Raw genomic sequence first — 12,975 nt, forward strand, 5'->3', positions numbered from 1 at the left:
TGGTATGTCAACAATTTTCTTTTCTTCTTTTTTTTTAATAAAACAAAGTACTGCCGTAAAAAAATACGTTACGTTGATTTCAAATTTGACTGACAGTCGATGAGGGCTAATCAGCATTCTCGGCCTCGACTGTGATTGGGCAGAACGACACATTTGGGCGGGCTCTTCGAAAACAGCTAATGGCGATCTGATACATACATACTAACCTTGTGTCCGGGGCGGGGGACGGGGAGTCTATTTATATGGGGGAAGTCTCCGTTCCTGACCAGTTGAAGAAAGAAAAAGGCTTACCGTTTTCTCAAAATCTTCTATCTTAAGAGTAAAAATGAGGGAAATCGTGCATCTTCAAGCCGGACAATGCGGTAACCAGATCGGAGCCAAGGTCTGCTTATTTCTTTAAAACTTGCAGTTGTTGGTTTATAATGTAGAGTATATAGAAAACTAGATACTGCATTTAATTTGAGATATTTGTTAAATTAATCTATTATTTATATTTTCTCTCATGTAACGTTACGCAGTCAATTACGTGCCGCCTAAAGCGGATGTTCTGATCTGGTTTGAATGAAATTTAGGACAAGCGGTGTGCTAACTCTATCGAGTTATAATTTATTACAAACGCTTGGAAAAACTAAAAAGACGACGAAATTTAGTAGTTGTTCAAGGAATATGTATATGTTCGTGCCATCTGCTCGTTTTCCCCGGCGTCTGTCTGGAGCCTCCCTTTGTGCGATTCACTGCACTGCGACAGAAGGAAGTAAAAGCTAATCACGGTCTAAACGGTCTAAGTTTTTTTTAATGGAATAATTACATTAAATTTTACCAGACTAAAGATAGTTTAGACTTGCTAATTCAAATATACTTATATATATTTAAAAAGAAAATTGGGCCCCAATAACTCGATTAGTTCGTAACGGCGCCGGAAATGGATCTCAGCCAACCGGTGTGCGTGCCGCGCGCGCGAGTTTTGCGCGGGAAGAGTTTAAAGAACATCGATTGTCTGCAACTTTGTAACAAATTCTAAACGAATTAAAAATGTTAAAACGCGCATTAGATGTACAAACAGCATGTTGATGCGAAACATGCGTGGGAGTTTGTGGACAGTTGTGGCCTTTTGTGTGACCCACGCGGTGAATATTTGAAAAGCACAGCTTTAGTGAAATATTTCAGTTCACAATATAAACCGATACATTGTTGTTTTTAAATCTTTCATGCATGAATATAATTGTCATTAATTGTTCCCTTTAGTTTTACATTCAATATTCTGAATTCCAGTCCTTTAATGTTATCTATTATATTCTTTAGTTCTGGGAGGTTATCAGTGATGAGCATGGTATTGATCCCACCGGCTCGTATCATGGTGACAGCGACCTCCAGCTTGACAGGATCAATGTCTATTACAATGAGGCATCAGGTATGTCCACATCAATACTACTAAGTGAGCGCAGATGTTATGAAAACTATGAGGGTAAACCATTTTGTATTTTAACCACGTTTTGTATTATTTTAGGAGGCAAATATGTGCCCCGTGCTGTGTTGGTAGATTTGGAGCCTGGTACCATGGACTCTGTGAGATCTGGACCATTCGGTCAGGTCTTCAGGCCAGACAACTTTGTTTTTGGTAAGTATTGTTGTTAATCTAATTAAATGCCATTAATGTTAAAAATAAAGTTGTGAAAATTAAATATTTTGCCTATTGCAACAGGTCAGAGTGGTGCTGGAAACAATTGGGCTAAAGGCCACTACACCGAGGGAGCAGAGTTGGTAGACTCCGTCCTGGATGTGGTTCGTAAAGAGGCCGAGAGCTGCGATTGCCTGCAAGGCTTCCAGCTCACCCACTCTCTCGGTGGAGGCACTGGTTCTGGCATGGGCACCCTCCTCATCAGCAAGATCCGCGAAGAGTATCCCGACCGCATCATGAACACCTTCAGCGTGGTGCCCTCGCCCAAAGTGTCCGACACCGTAGTAGAGCCATACAACGCCACGCTGTCTGTCCACCAGCTGGTCGAAAACACAGACGAGACCTACTGCATCGACAACGAAGCTCTGTACGACATTTGTTTCCGCACCCTCAAACTCACCACACCTTCATACGGTGACCTCAACCACCTCGTCTCCGCCACAATGAGCGGAGTCACCACCTGCCTCAGGTTCCCCGGCCAGCTCAATGCAGATCTGCGCAAGCTGGCTGTAAACATGGTGCCCTTCCCCCGTCTCCACTTCTTCATGCCTGGCTTTGCTCCTCTCACCAGCAGGGGGAGCCAGCAGTACCGCGCTCTAACCGTACCGGAGCTCACGCAGCAGATGTTCGACGCCAAGAACATGATGGCCGCGTGCGACCCGCGTCACGGCCGCTACCTCACAGTCGCCGCCATCTTCCGTGGCCGCATGTCCATGAAGGAGGTGGACGAGCAGATGCTCAACGTTCAGAACAAGAACAGCAGCTACTTCGTTGAATGGATCCCCAACAACGTCAAGACCGCTGTGTGTGACATCCCTCCCAGGGGACTCAAGATGGCCGCCACCTTCATCGGCAACAGCACGGCCATCCAGGAGCTGTTCAAGAGAATCTCAGAGCAGTTCACGGCTATGTTCAGGCGCAAGGCTTTCCTGCATTGGTACACAGGAGAAGGTATGGATGAGATGGAGTTCACCGAGGCCGAGAGCAACATGAACGACCTGGTGTCCGAGTACCAGCAGTACCAGGATGCCACCGCAGAGGAGGAGGGCGAGTTTGAGGAGGAGGGAGAGGAAGAGCTGGCTTAAGTCTCTTAATATACGTGTTGTTTTCCAGTCTGTATAATTTTGCTCATTTACAAGGAAAAAAAACATCCAAAGCTTAGTTTTCTTTTTCTGTTCTTGCCTCTTGTTTGTACAGATGTCATTAAAGGTTTTTTTCTTCTGTTAAAATGTCTCGCTCTTCATTTCCTTAATTTTCACTTTGCAAATATGAATGAACCAATTATTTGAACCCATCCTCATTCTTCACTGGTCACATACACTGACAGATCCTTGTCAGACCAGTTGGGATTGCCTCTAGACATCACATGGTCTAACTGATCACATGCAGAAAGTTTATTTACGTTACCAGTCATAAGTTTCAACAGTCACCAATTATATAACATCCACATATGCAAGTTTTACCATTCTTCTAATCGTGCGTTAAGGCTAGTGCTGGTAACAAATAAAAATGAATATGACATGCCATAAATATTGGTTAATGCATTTGAACATTTCAAGTTGTGTAAATTGATCTATGAAAATTAACCGTGAATAAGTTTTATATATATATATATATATATAATGTTTTGAAATGTGTCTAATGTTAAGGTTATTAAACCTTTTCCTGCATTGGTACACAGGAGAAGGTATGGATGAGATGGAGTTCACCGAGGCCGAGAGCAACATGAACGACCTGGTGTCCGAGTACCAGCAGTACCAGGATGCCACCGCAGAGGAGGAGGGCGAGTTTGAGGAGGAGGGAGAGGAAGAGCTGGCTTAAGTCTCTTAATATACGTGTTGTTTTCCAGTCTGTATAATTTTGCTCATTTACAAGGAAAAAAACATCCAAAGCTTAGTTTTCTTTTTCTGTTCTTGCCTCTTGTTTGTACAGATGTCATTAAAGGTTTTTTTCTTCTGTTAAAATGTCTCGCTCTTCATTTCCTTAATTTTCACTTTGCAAATATGAATGAACCAATTATTTGAACCCATCCTCATTCTTCACTGGTCACATACACTGACAGATCCTTGTCAGACCAGTTGGGATTGCCTCTAGACATCACATGGTCTAACTGATCACATGCAGAAAGTTTATTTACGTTACCAGTCATAAGTTTCAACAGTCACCAATTATATAACATCCACATATGCAAGTTTTACCATTCTTCTAATCGTGCGTTAAGGCTAGTGCTGGTAACAAATAAAAATGAATATGACATGCCATAAATATTGGTTAATGCATTTGAACATTTCAAGTTGTGTAAATTGATCTATGAAAATTAACCGTGAATAAGTTTTATATATATATATATAATGTTTTGAAATGTGTCTGCTCTTAATGTTAAGGTTATTAAACCTAATAACATGAATGAGAGTTCAGTAGTGACCAGAAATGTGTAATTAGATTTGATCTATTTATGTATATATCTTTTAGTATTTTTATGTATCATAATTCTGGACAATCTCTAACATGGTGGCTGCTTGGCAGCTATTCGTTCATGGAGATCATTGATTTAATATTCTTTAATAAATTGAGTTTTGTATAAACAAGCACAAAAAGAAAAAAAAAAGCTATACAATTTATGTCTAGAAAACTAATTTCAAACATTTAAGAATCATTTACTCACTCTCATGTCTTTCCTACACCTGTACAACACAAAATATGATCATATGAAAAAGTATCCACTGTACGAACAAAAACAGACATTTCTTAAATTATCTAGTTTTATGTTTCACAAAAGAAATATAGTCTTACAGATTTGGAAGGACATGAGAGTGAGTAAATGACAGAATATTAATTTTAGAGTGAACTATATCAAATAATATCAAAGGGTCTTTGAGATAATGAGAAATGCATCAGTCATGTGCGGCCATTATGTTTTAATTTAAATTTAAACATGAATATTAGCTTCAGTATAATACACAGCTCATAATTGGATATTTGTCCGGCATAATTAGAGCCCTTCAAACTGAAAACAAATGGTGGTAACATGGTGATTATTAACAATGGGGGTTTATTCTTAGCAGTTACATAACAATTAGTGTCCATAGCTTCAAAACTAGTAATACTGAAATACGTTATCTTAATCTTACCACAAACCGAGCGAATCATGAGTGTCCTTATTACATTTTCTCAGCAGATGGCGCTGTTGTCTAAGTTTTTCTTCTCGTCCACACCAAGTAGGATAAGATCAGTGTTGCCAATTTGGGGATTTTGTCGCCAAATTTAGCTACTTTCTCATTTTTTGCGACAAGGAGCTATTTTAGCTCTATTTAAATAAAACTAGCGATTTTTTGGAGATTTATTTTTTACTTGGCCACACCCTGCCATAGGCCCGCGACCTAGCACTGATGACGACACAGCTGTTTCACGATTGGCCAAATTCAACACATGACAAGAATGACGTGTGTTTCTAACGTCTTCAAATCCAATACTGCTCATAAATCTGTGTTTTTAGAACATTAAAAGCTTTTTTACTGTAGTCGCAATGTTATATTGAGTCACGTTTATCATGAAAGCTTTATAACCATTTCTTACTATGTGTAAGTTGTTGTTTTTTAGCATGTGTGTTTGGCAGTGTTATTTTTTAGGATTACTGATACTGTCATTTGATTTGTATTTGTTATTTATTTGAATTTTAGTTACATTATGTCGTCTGTAGCCGTGCTTCTAGTCGAACGCTCCTAACGAGTCTGCGCAGTGAACACACCAGTACGCCACGCCTGCCATGACGCACACCACAATTTCATTATAAGCATCAATCAAGATGGCGGAGAAAAAAATGAACATCTTGTTTTAACCACGGACACAAAAGTTATACCACAGTCATGTCAACCTTTTTGTGAAAAATGGAGACTTTTGAGGGTGGTTCTAGAGATGTTCTGAGGGAGGGGTTTGGCAACACTGGATAAGACCCCAACACTCAGCAGGAGCAGAGACCAGCAGCACACACTCATCACCTGATCTTCAAGATTCTGCTTCTCGCCGAAACGACTGATAAAACCTGACTGAGAGCAGTACACAATATTAGAAATTCATAAAATAATCACAATATAAGTATCCACCTTATTTTTCAACGCAAAAGTACGCTATTTCCTGTGAATGTGCGAGACTTCCGAGTGATTAATCGCCAATAAATAACTAGAATTGCTTGTGCACTAAACGGTAAAACTATATGCGTTACAAACCAGTGTATTTGATTACAAAAAATACATTTAAATGATATGATAACAAATGCCGGTTTGCAATATCAGCAGCATACAAGGGACAAGTTTTTGTACAGGTAAAATAACTGGAAAATTACTCAAATAAATGCAAGCCTTGCACATTCGCGCTACTGCTAAAAATAAGGGCGATACTGTAGCACTATATAATTTCTAATTAAGAAATGTTCAGGTACTCAAGAGCTATGATACTAAAAAAAAAAATAGAATCATAAGTATGATAATAAAATATGTCCCACGAAGATGAAATATGAGTAACCGTGAATTTCTAGAGTGGTAAAATTTTGCTGAAATCATGGCAGTAACCAATTTTATTGGTTCACCTAATCTGCATCTACAGGGAAAAGACTGTGAAATGCCTTTAGCAATGTCCGCCATTGTAAATAATGTATGCCGGTTTGCAATATCAGCAGCATACAAGGGACTGTTTTTGTACAGGTAAAATAACTGGAAAATTACTCAAATAAATGCAAGCCTTGCACATTCGCGCTACTGCTAAAAATAAGGGCGATTCTGTAGCACTATATAATTTCTAATTAAGAAATGTTCAGGTACTCAAGAGCTATGATACTAAAAAAAAAATAGAATCATAAGTATGATAATAAAATATGTCCCACGAAGATGAAATATGAGTAACCGTGAATTTCTAGAGTGGTAAAATTTTGCTGAAATCATGGCAGTAACCAATTTTATTGGTTCACCTAATCTGCATCTACAGGGAAAAGACTGTGAAATGCCTTTAGCAATGTCCGCCATTGTAAATAATGTCTTTTTTTTTTTCCTTGTGCATTTTCTGTGCTTATTTTGCAGGAAAATATACTGGTTACAGTGCATTACACTAATAGCACAATCTAATGTTCCAAAATATTTAAATGTGCTGTTCCAGTTCTGCAGGAAACGTCTTGAAACATCTTGCAAGCCCAGATTTCACTTTTTGAAGCACCTGATTCAGCTAGCATCTGGCGACAATAATGAATCATTATAATGATTCAGAATGGAACCAAATGGGTCCTGAGGCTTAACGAGAAGAGACCTCCTTTGACCCTTGACACTTACCCATCCTCCTCTGTCCCTGATCTCTGGGCAGATGACCCTCTCTACGTAGCTGCCCACGCACTCCTGAATCCGGGGCAGGATATCAGACATGCCACTTTCCTGGCAATGCAGTGCCAGTTGTCCAGAAAGAACAAACACAGACAGCACTGCGCTCCAGGCGAGCTCTCTATGTCGTGTGGGTGCAAAGTGCTCATCCAGAATGGAAACGAGGGTCGAGCAGGCCGTTCGGTCCGTCACGTCCTGGAAAACACGCGGCCAGCGGCGAAAGAAGATGGGGAAGCGAGTGAGCAGCTCATCTCCAGCGTGACGCAGGGCGGCCGTGGCAAGAGATAGTGCTGGGTCCACCGGGATGCCTGGTTTGGCCGTCACATAGTTAATATAGTCATATGCCATCAGATAGGCCTCACGCACCAATGGGTCAGGACTGTTCAGGCCTCGGCCAATCACAGCTTTATCTGACAGTCCCATGACCTTAAATTACAACAATCTGCCCTCAATAGGCAGGCAGTGCCAATGTGCAAACTTTAGTATCCACTCTTAGATGGTGCTAGGTCCACCGGGATGCCTGGTTTGGCCGTCACATAGTTAATATAGTCATATGCCATCAGATAGGCCTCACGCACCAATGGGTCAGGACTGTTCAGGCCTCAGCCAATCACAGCTTTATCTGACAGTCCCATTACCTTTAATTACAACAATCTGCCCTGAATAGGCAGGTAAATCTACAATGTCAATGTCCAAAATTTGTCTCTCTTTTGTACCCACTCATTTTAGATGTTTAGGTCACATTACATGCCATGGATAAACTGCCACTGGTAATCCATACTCAGTGATTGTTGGTCCAAGTCCTTGGGAATAAAAAGAAAATTTAAGATCAGATACTTCAGTTAATAAATTATGTCTGAAAGCTGCTCTACATGCTGTATACATAGGACGGCAACAAGGCACGTCCGAATTCAATGATAGTATCACATCCTGTCTGCTGAGATACATTCATCTGATTGATCTGATGATACCACTATCTTATGCGTTTGATTCCATGACAGATGAGCTAAAAAATAAAAATGGCATCTGCATGGTGCGGTTGGTGGTAACTGTGAGTAAATGTACTTTTTTGACCAACCTTTTCCACTTTTGTTGTCATTGGAATGAATAAATGAGTATTGAAGTAATTCAATATTCACATACATCTTTAGTGTTTTTTAGGCATTTCAATTTAGATTATGTTAGATTATATTAAATTCAGGAGATACTGGGGCCCCCTAGTGGGTCATGAAGAGCTTTTAACATCCATTGACTCTTTCCATCGCACGAAAGGTTCTTTACAGTGGAAGAAGTTTTTACACTGTGCTTTACACTAATAAAAAATAATGGCTCTTTTAAAAACTGTTCACTAAAAGGTTCTTTGGGAAACCAAAAATGATTCTTTAATGGCATTGCTGTGAAAACCACTTTCTGGAACCTTATTTTTGAAGAATGTTGAGAACCGTTGCATTATTTCTCTGGGTCAATGATGTAAATTTCTGTATTAAAATACATTTAGTTTAAAAAAAAATTTAAATTCTTGAAAACATAAAGTAGTTTGACATTGTTGGCTGTTATTATTATTAATATTTTAATTAATTATTATAATTATTCATTTTAATTTTACATTTTTTATATTGTTATTTTAAATTTTATTATTTTAACAAACTGCTTATTAGTAATAATAAAACACACACACACACACACACAAAACATGCAGGACACATGCAGACACATGCAGACATTATAACGTGTTTATAGAGGTCGATAAGTCTCTTAAAATATCAGATAACCTGACCTTTATATGACAGGGTTTGTTTAGGTTGTGATATGGTGGTGTAAAGTGGTGCAACTCCCCAAAACCCTAGCATTCACAAATTAATAATTCATGATGTTTGTAAAAATACTTTTTATACCTTGAATTTATACCTTTTTTTTAATAATTAAATGCATATACGCACATGCACTGTAGAAAACCATATAAAACCAACATGAATTTAAATATTGCATTTCTAAGAACTTGGCACATGTGTTTACATTAAAAAAAAAATTTAAAAAAAGATTTTACCCTTTTCTTTATCATGGACACTTTTACTTGTCATTGATCTCAGTGTTATAAGCAACATTCAAGGAAATGGAATCAGTTAACCTGGCAAAAAGTTAACTATCAAATTATTCAAAAGCAGAAGTCCCTCATTTAAATGTCCAGATTATTGCATTACAATAATCCGGTGAAAGGAAATATCAAATTCACACACACTGCAGTGAAGGCCCGGTAACTCACCCTTCTTGCGCAGATGTGAATCATGCCACAACAAAACAATCAGGATTAGTTAACAGCTGACAGAAGGACAACGTACAACTGGAGATTCTCTAGTGAGCCGATGTCTATGAGATTTACATGTGCATGTTGTTGTCCGACTCAGACTATATTTAGTTCCCTTGTCTGTAACTGATACAGAAGTTGATTGCATGCACAGTCATCTGGGACATGACACCAGGACTCCTGCATGGGTACCCCACATGCAGGAGGGTTCAGAAAAGAGGTGGCTGTAACCCGCTGTGCCTTTCTCGGTTTGTTTGTCTATAGCTTAAAAGTTCCTGAGTAATATCAGGCTACTCTGCATTGTAATTGAGCTATATATTTCAAAGAGGCATAAACTGTTTTTACGGCTTTTAATTTGGAGGTTCTTCTTAAAATTGTGAGTGAACATCAACAATGGTGGGAATACACTCACTAGCCAATTTTAGTGGGTTATGATTAATAAATTATGTCCTCGCACACTGGACTAGAAGTGTCACACTTTCAAAAAGAATAAATTGTTTTTAAAGTTACAAAAATAAATCAATAAATACATTAAAAATTGAAAGTGAATAAATTATATTTTATAAGAGAAGTCACTGAGGGTTTTTTATTTCTGTTTTATTTATTTTTTTAAGGTATCCACAAACAATGAGTGACTGTCGTAACACAGTTGAATGATTCAGAATCTGATTAATAATAATAATAATATTAATTAAATGTAAGCAGTGATAATTTCTGGTTTATAATTTGGTTTTTCCTTATATTTTTGTTTCAACAAGTAGAAGTTCTGAATGTAGTAACTTAAAAAATTTGTAGCCAAATCTGCTAAATCAAGCAATGCAGACTTAAATGTAAATGTAAAAATAATTCTTCAAATACATGGACTCCAAGATTTATACTTAAGCCACATTTAAAACGTCTTTGCATTAGGCCTATATAACAAAATATGAATGCAAATGGCATTTTCCTTAAATAAATATACACTCTTCAAGCTTGATAGGCTTCATACATCAACTAAAATCAACAAAATGAAGTTACGTTCACAGCATTTGTTTGCAGTTGCCACTGGCTTTAATATTTTGTATATAATGAAGTGATATAGGCTACTGTATGTTAGACGCCATATTAAATCTAATGCAGATGAAAACGAGGCTGTGAGGGATAGACAATGACACGCACTGTAAAGGTCCCAGATCAGGTAATTTTCACAACTCTCAAAACTATTATTATTTTGTTGTCTACAGAAAGTCTTTTCAAGAAAGACGTTTCGTCAGCTGAACAATCGCTATGTTCGTTAACAGCTAGCGCAGTCTACTGAACGCTTCTTTTATCCTTCATATCCTCGTTTTTCATTCCTGTCAAAAAATTTTTTTTAATGAAATAAATATGACGCTACCTTGACTAGGCTAAGGTTTATATTCATTAAATAGCCAACTCATATACCATACAATTGATTGAACAGATGTCAGCAATTTATTTTTTAACTATTGATTAAACACATTTGTATCTGAGGCAGTGCATGCTGTGATTGGATGTTTTAAAGGGGTCATATGATGCTGCTAAAAAGAACATTATTTTGTGTATTTGGTGTAATGCGACATGGCTGCAGCGTCAACTACAGCGAGAATAAAAGTTACGCCTTCTTTCTTTGCGTGAACATTTGGGCGGCGTTATGCAAATCTTCCCACATAGTGATGTAGATATGTGGAGGCGTGTTAGAACGAGCCGTTTTAGGTAGGAGTGGCTGACTCTGAACTTTTATAAAGAATATCTCTTTGGATTTGAGACTTTAGTCTTTGCAACTTTACAGATCTTCTTTATGCACCAAGAGCTTGTAACACTCCAAAGAGAAAGGAAATTTGAAATCGCATCATATGACCCCTTTAAAAGAACCAATAAAACCCTAAAATAAACTCCTCTAGCTAGACCTCTAATGACCACTAGGGGGTATTGCTATACTTATTTATAATAAGGGCTTCACATGCCCTGCAAAACCAGTCCAATATCTTATTCAGAAATAATTAGACGCTGCTACCATGTGTGTGAATGATTCACTGAATGCATTTAAACAGTGATAATTAATGACTCATTAATATTCTGATTATTTACATCACCCACAGAGCTTTTCAAGTAGGCTAATTATACTATTTTATACAGGGCAGGTTGATGATTTTAATAAGACTAGACTGATTCCAAGTGCACTATTCTGTATTCAGCATGAAACACAATGTGATATGCTACACTGTGCCTAAATGTTACTAAAACAACTTTATATGATAATTAAAAAATATCTAGTTATTTATTCAAGGTTTCAAATTGATTATGGTAATATGTTGTGAAAATTTGCACTGCACACTGTTCTGAAGGGTCCTTTCTGAACTATATTGGTCTCTCTTAATTGTATCTATTTATTAAAATGAGTACCCTCCGTATTTAAATTATTGACCTCTATTTGCAATGGGGCTTACATTTATTTGCATATAGTTTTGGAAAATACTGTGGAGAGCGTGAGAGTGTGTGCGTGCACGACTATTAAATTAAAGAAGTTATCAGGCGCGAAAGATTGAAAGCCGTCGTCAAATTCTTCACCGGTCCACTTTAAAACGCTGCGAACAATCAGTGATTATTTTCTAATTTCGGAGCCTCTGTGGTTTACGGGTAATTTTAAAAGGTTTTTAATTTCCTGTCGAGTGCAGAGTGCTCAGAAGTGTCGGTGTGTGTGCGCGAGGGATTTGTGTTTTTGTTTTTACAGCGTGCTGTGCTCAGCTCTGGGGTCGTGTGTCATGGAGGATTTTAATACGGTGCTCATTTCCTGGAGCAGCTAAGATAGAGATCAAAGCCTTTGCTTGCTCTCATTGCTAAGTGTGGGACAGTCTGGGAGGTGTGTGGGTCCGCTGCACGTTTAAACCTTGCTCCCCAGCTCTTGTGTCATCAGCTTTCTCTCATATTGGGCTCATATCGTTCATTGTTTTACCTCATGTTAGTACTCTCTCTGCTCTAAATCAGGATAATTCAGTTTCGGGACCGAATGACACAAACGCACTGGCATGTCCGTCCTTTATTAGACTAGATGGACTCTGGCTCAGTGCACTGACTGCAGAACTTTTTTCCTCTTTCACTACAGATTGTAGGCCGGTAACTGGCTGAATTTTACATAGCAACACTGGGAGGCTTTATATTTTATATAACCAGATAATGCTAATATTCTAGTTCATAGAAATCTGAATAAGACAGTGGCATATAGTCAGTTGTCATGTAAACAGCACAGGGTCTGACTGAATTGCGAGATTTAAACTTGCACAAAATGAACTGTGCAAGATGTTAACTCAGAATTCTGACCTCAATTCAGTTTACATCTCACAATTTTCTCAGAATTTTGAGTTTACATTTCGTAATTGTTCTTTTTTTTTTTTTTTTACATCTTGCAGTTGTTTTTTTTCCTGCCATGGAAGAAAAAAAAAGGTAATTGTGACTTTTTACTTCACAACTGCTATCTTATCTTGCAATTCTGATTTTTTTAAATCAGAATTTTGGGTTTACCTAGCAATTCTGATTTCATCTTCTTCTTCCTCTTCTTTTTTTTTTTTTTTTTTTTCTGTTTTATTTATTCATTTATTCATTCATTCATTCATTCATTCATTCATTCAGTC

At 37.9% G+C, this 12,975-nt stretch overlaps 2 protein-coding genes across 3 annotated transcripts; one reads left to right on the forward strand and one right to left on the reverse strand.

Annotated features, from left to right (window-relative positions):
- The first annotated feature begins 239 nt into the window (after positions 1-239).
- Positions 240-3,636, forward strand: LOC107721089 (tubulin beta-1 chain). 2 transcript variants are annotated; one of them, XM_016528948.1, is made up of 5 exons: positions 240-382; positions 1,303-1,411; positions 1,508-1,618; positions 1,703-2,629; positions 3,366-3,636. In XM_016528948.1, the coding sequence occupies exons 1-5, from the start codon at positions 326-328 to the stop codon at positions 3,497-3,499; spliced, it is 1,338 nt and encodes a 445-aa protein (XP_016384434.1). In that variant the 5' UTR covers positions 240-325; the 3' UTR covers positions 3,500-3,636. The 2 variants fall into 2 exon arrangements, with proteins under 2 accessions (XP_016384434.1, XP_016384433.1); XM_016528947.1 differs by lacking the exon at positions 3,366-3,636 and having other exon boundaries at positions 241-382; positions 1,703-2,907.
- A 1,233-nt stretch (positions 3,637-4,869) lies between these two features.
- On the reverse strand, positions 4,870-7,519 carry LOC107721090 (apoptosis regulator R1-like). The gene is made up of 3 exons (XM_016528949.1): positions 6,997-7,519; positions 5,633-5,724; positions 4,870-4,909 (listed from the first exon to the last, which is right to left on the reverse strand). Exons 1-3 carry the CDS (start codon positions 7,462-7,464, stop codon positions 4,870-4,872), a joined length of 600 nt encoding a protein of 199 aa, XP_016384435.1. The 5' UTR covers positions 7,465-7,519.
- Between the last annotated feature and the right edge of the window lie 5,456 nt (positions 7,520-12,975).

The sequence above is a fragment of the Sinocyclocheilus rhinocerous genome, unplaced genomic scaffold, assembly GCF_001515625.1.
Source record: "Sinocyclocheilus rhinocerous isolate Xijiao unplaced genomic scaffold, SAMN03320098_v1.1 scaffold451, whole genome shotgun sequence".
Taxonomy (NCBI): domain Eukaryota; kingdom Metazoa; phylum Chordata; class Actinopteri; order Cypriniformes; family Cyprinidae; genus Sinocyclocheilus; species Sinocyclocheilus rhinocerous.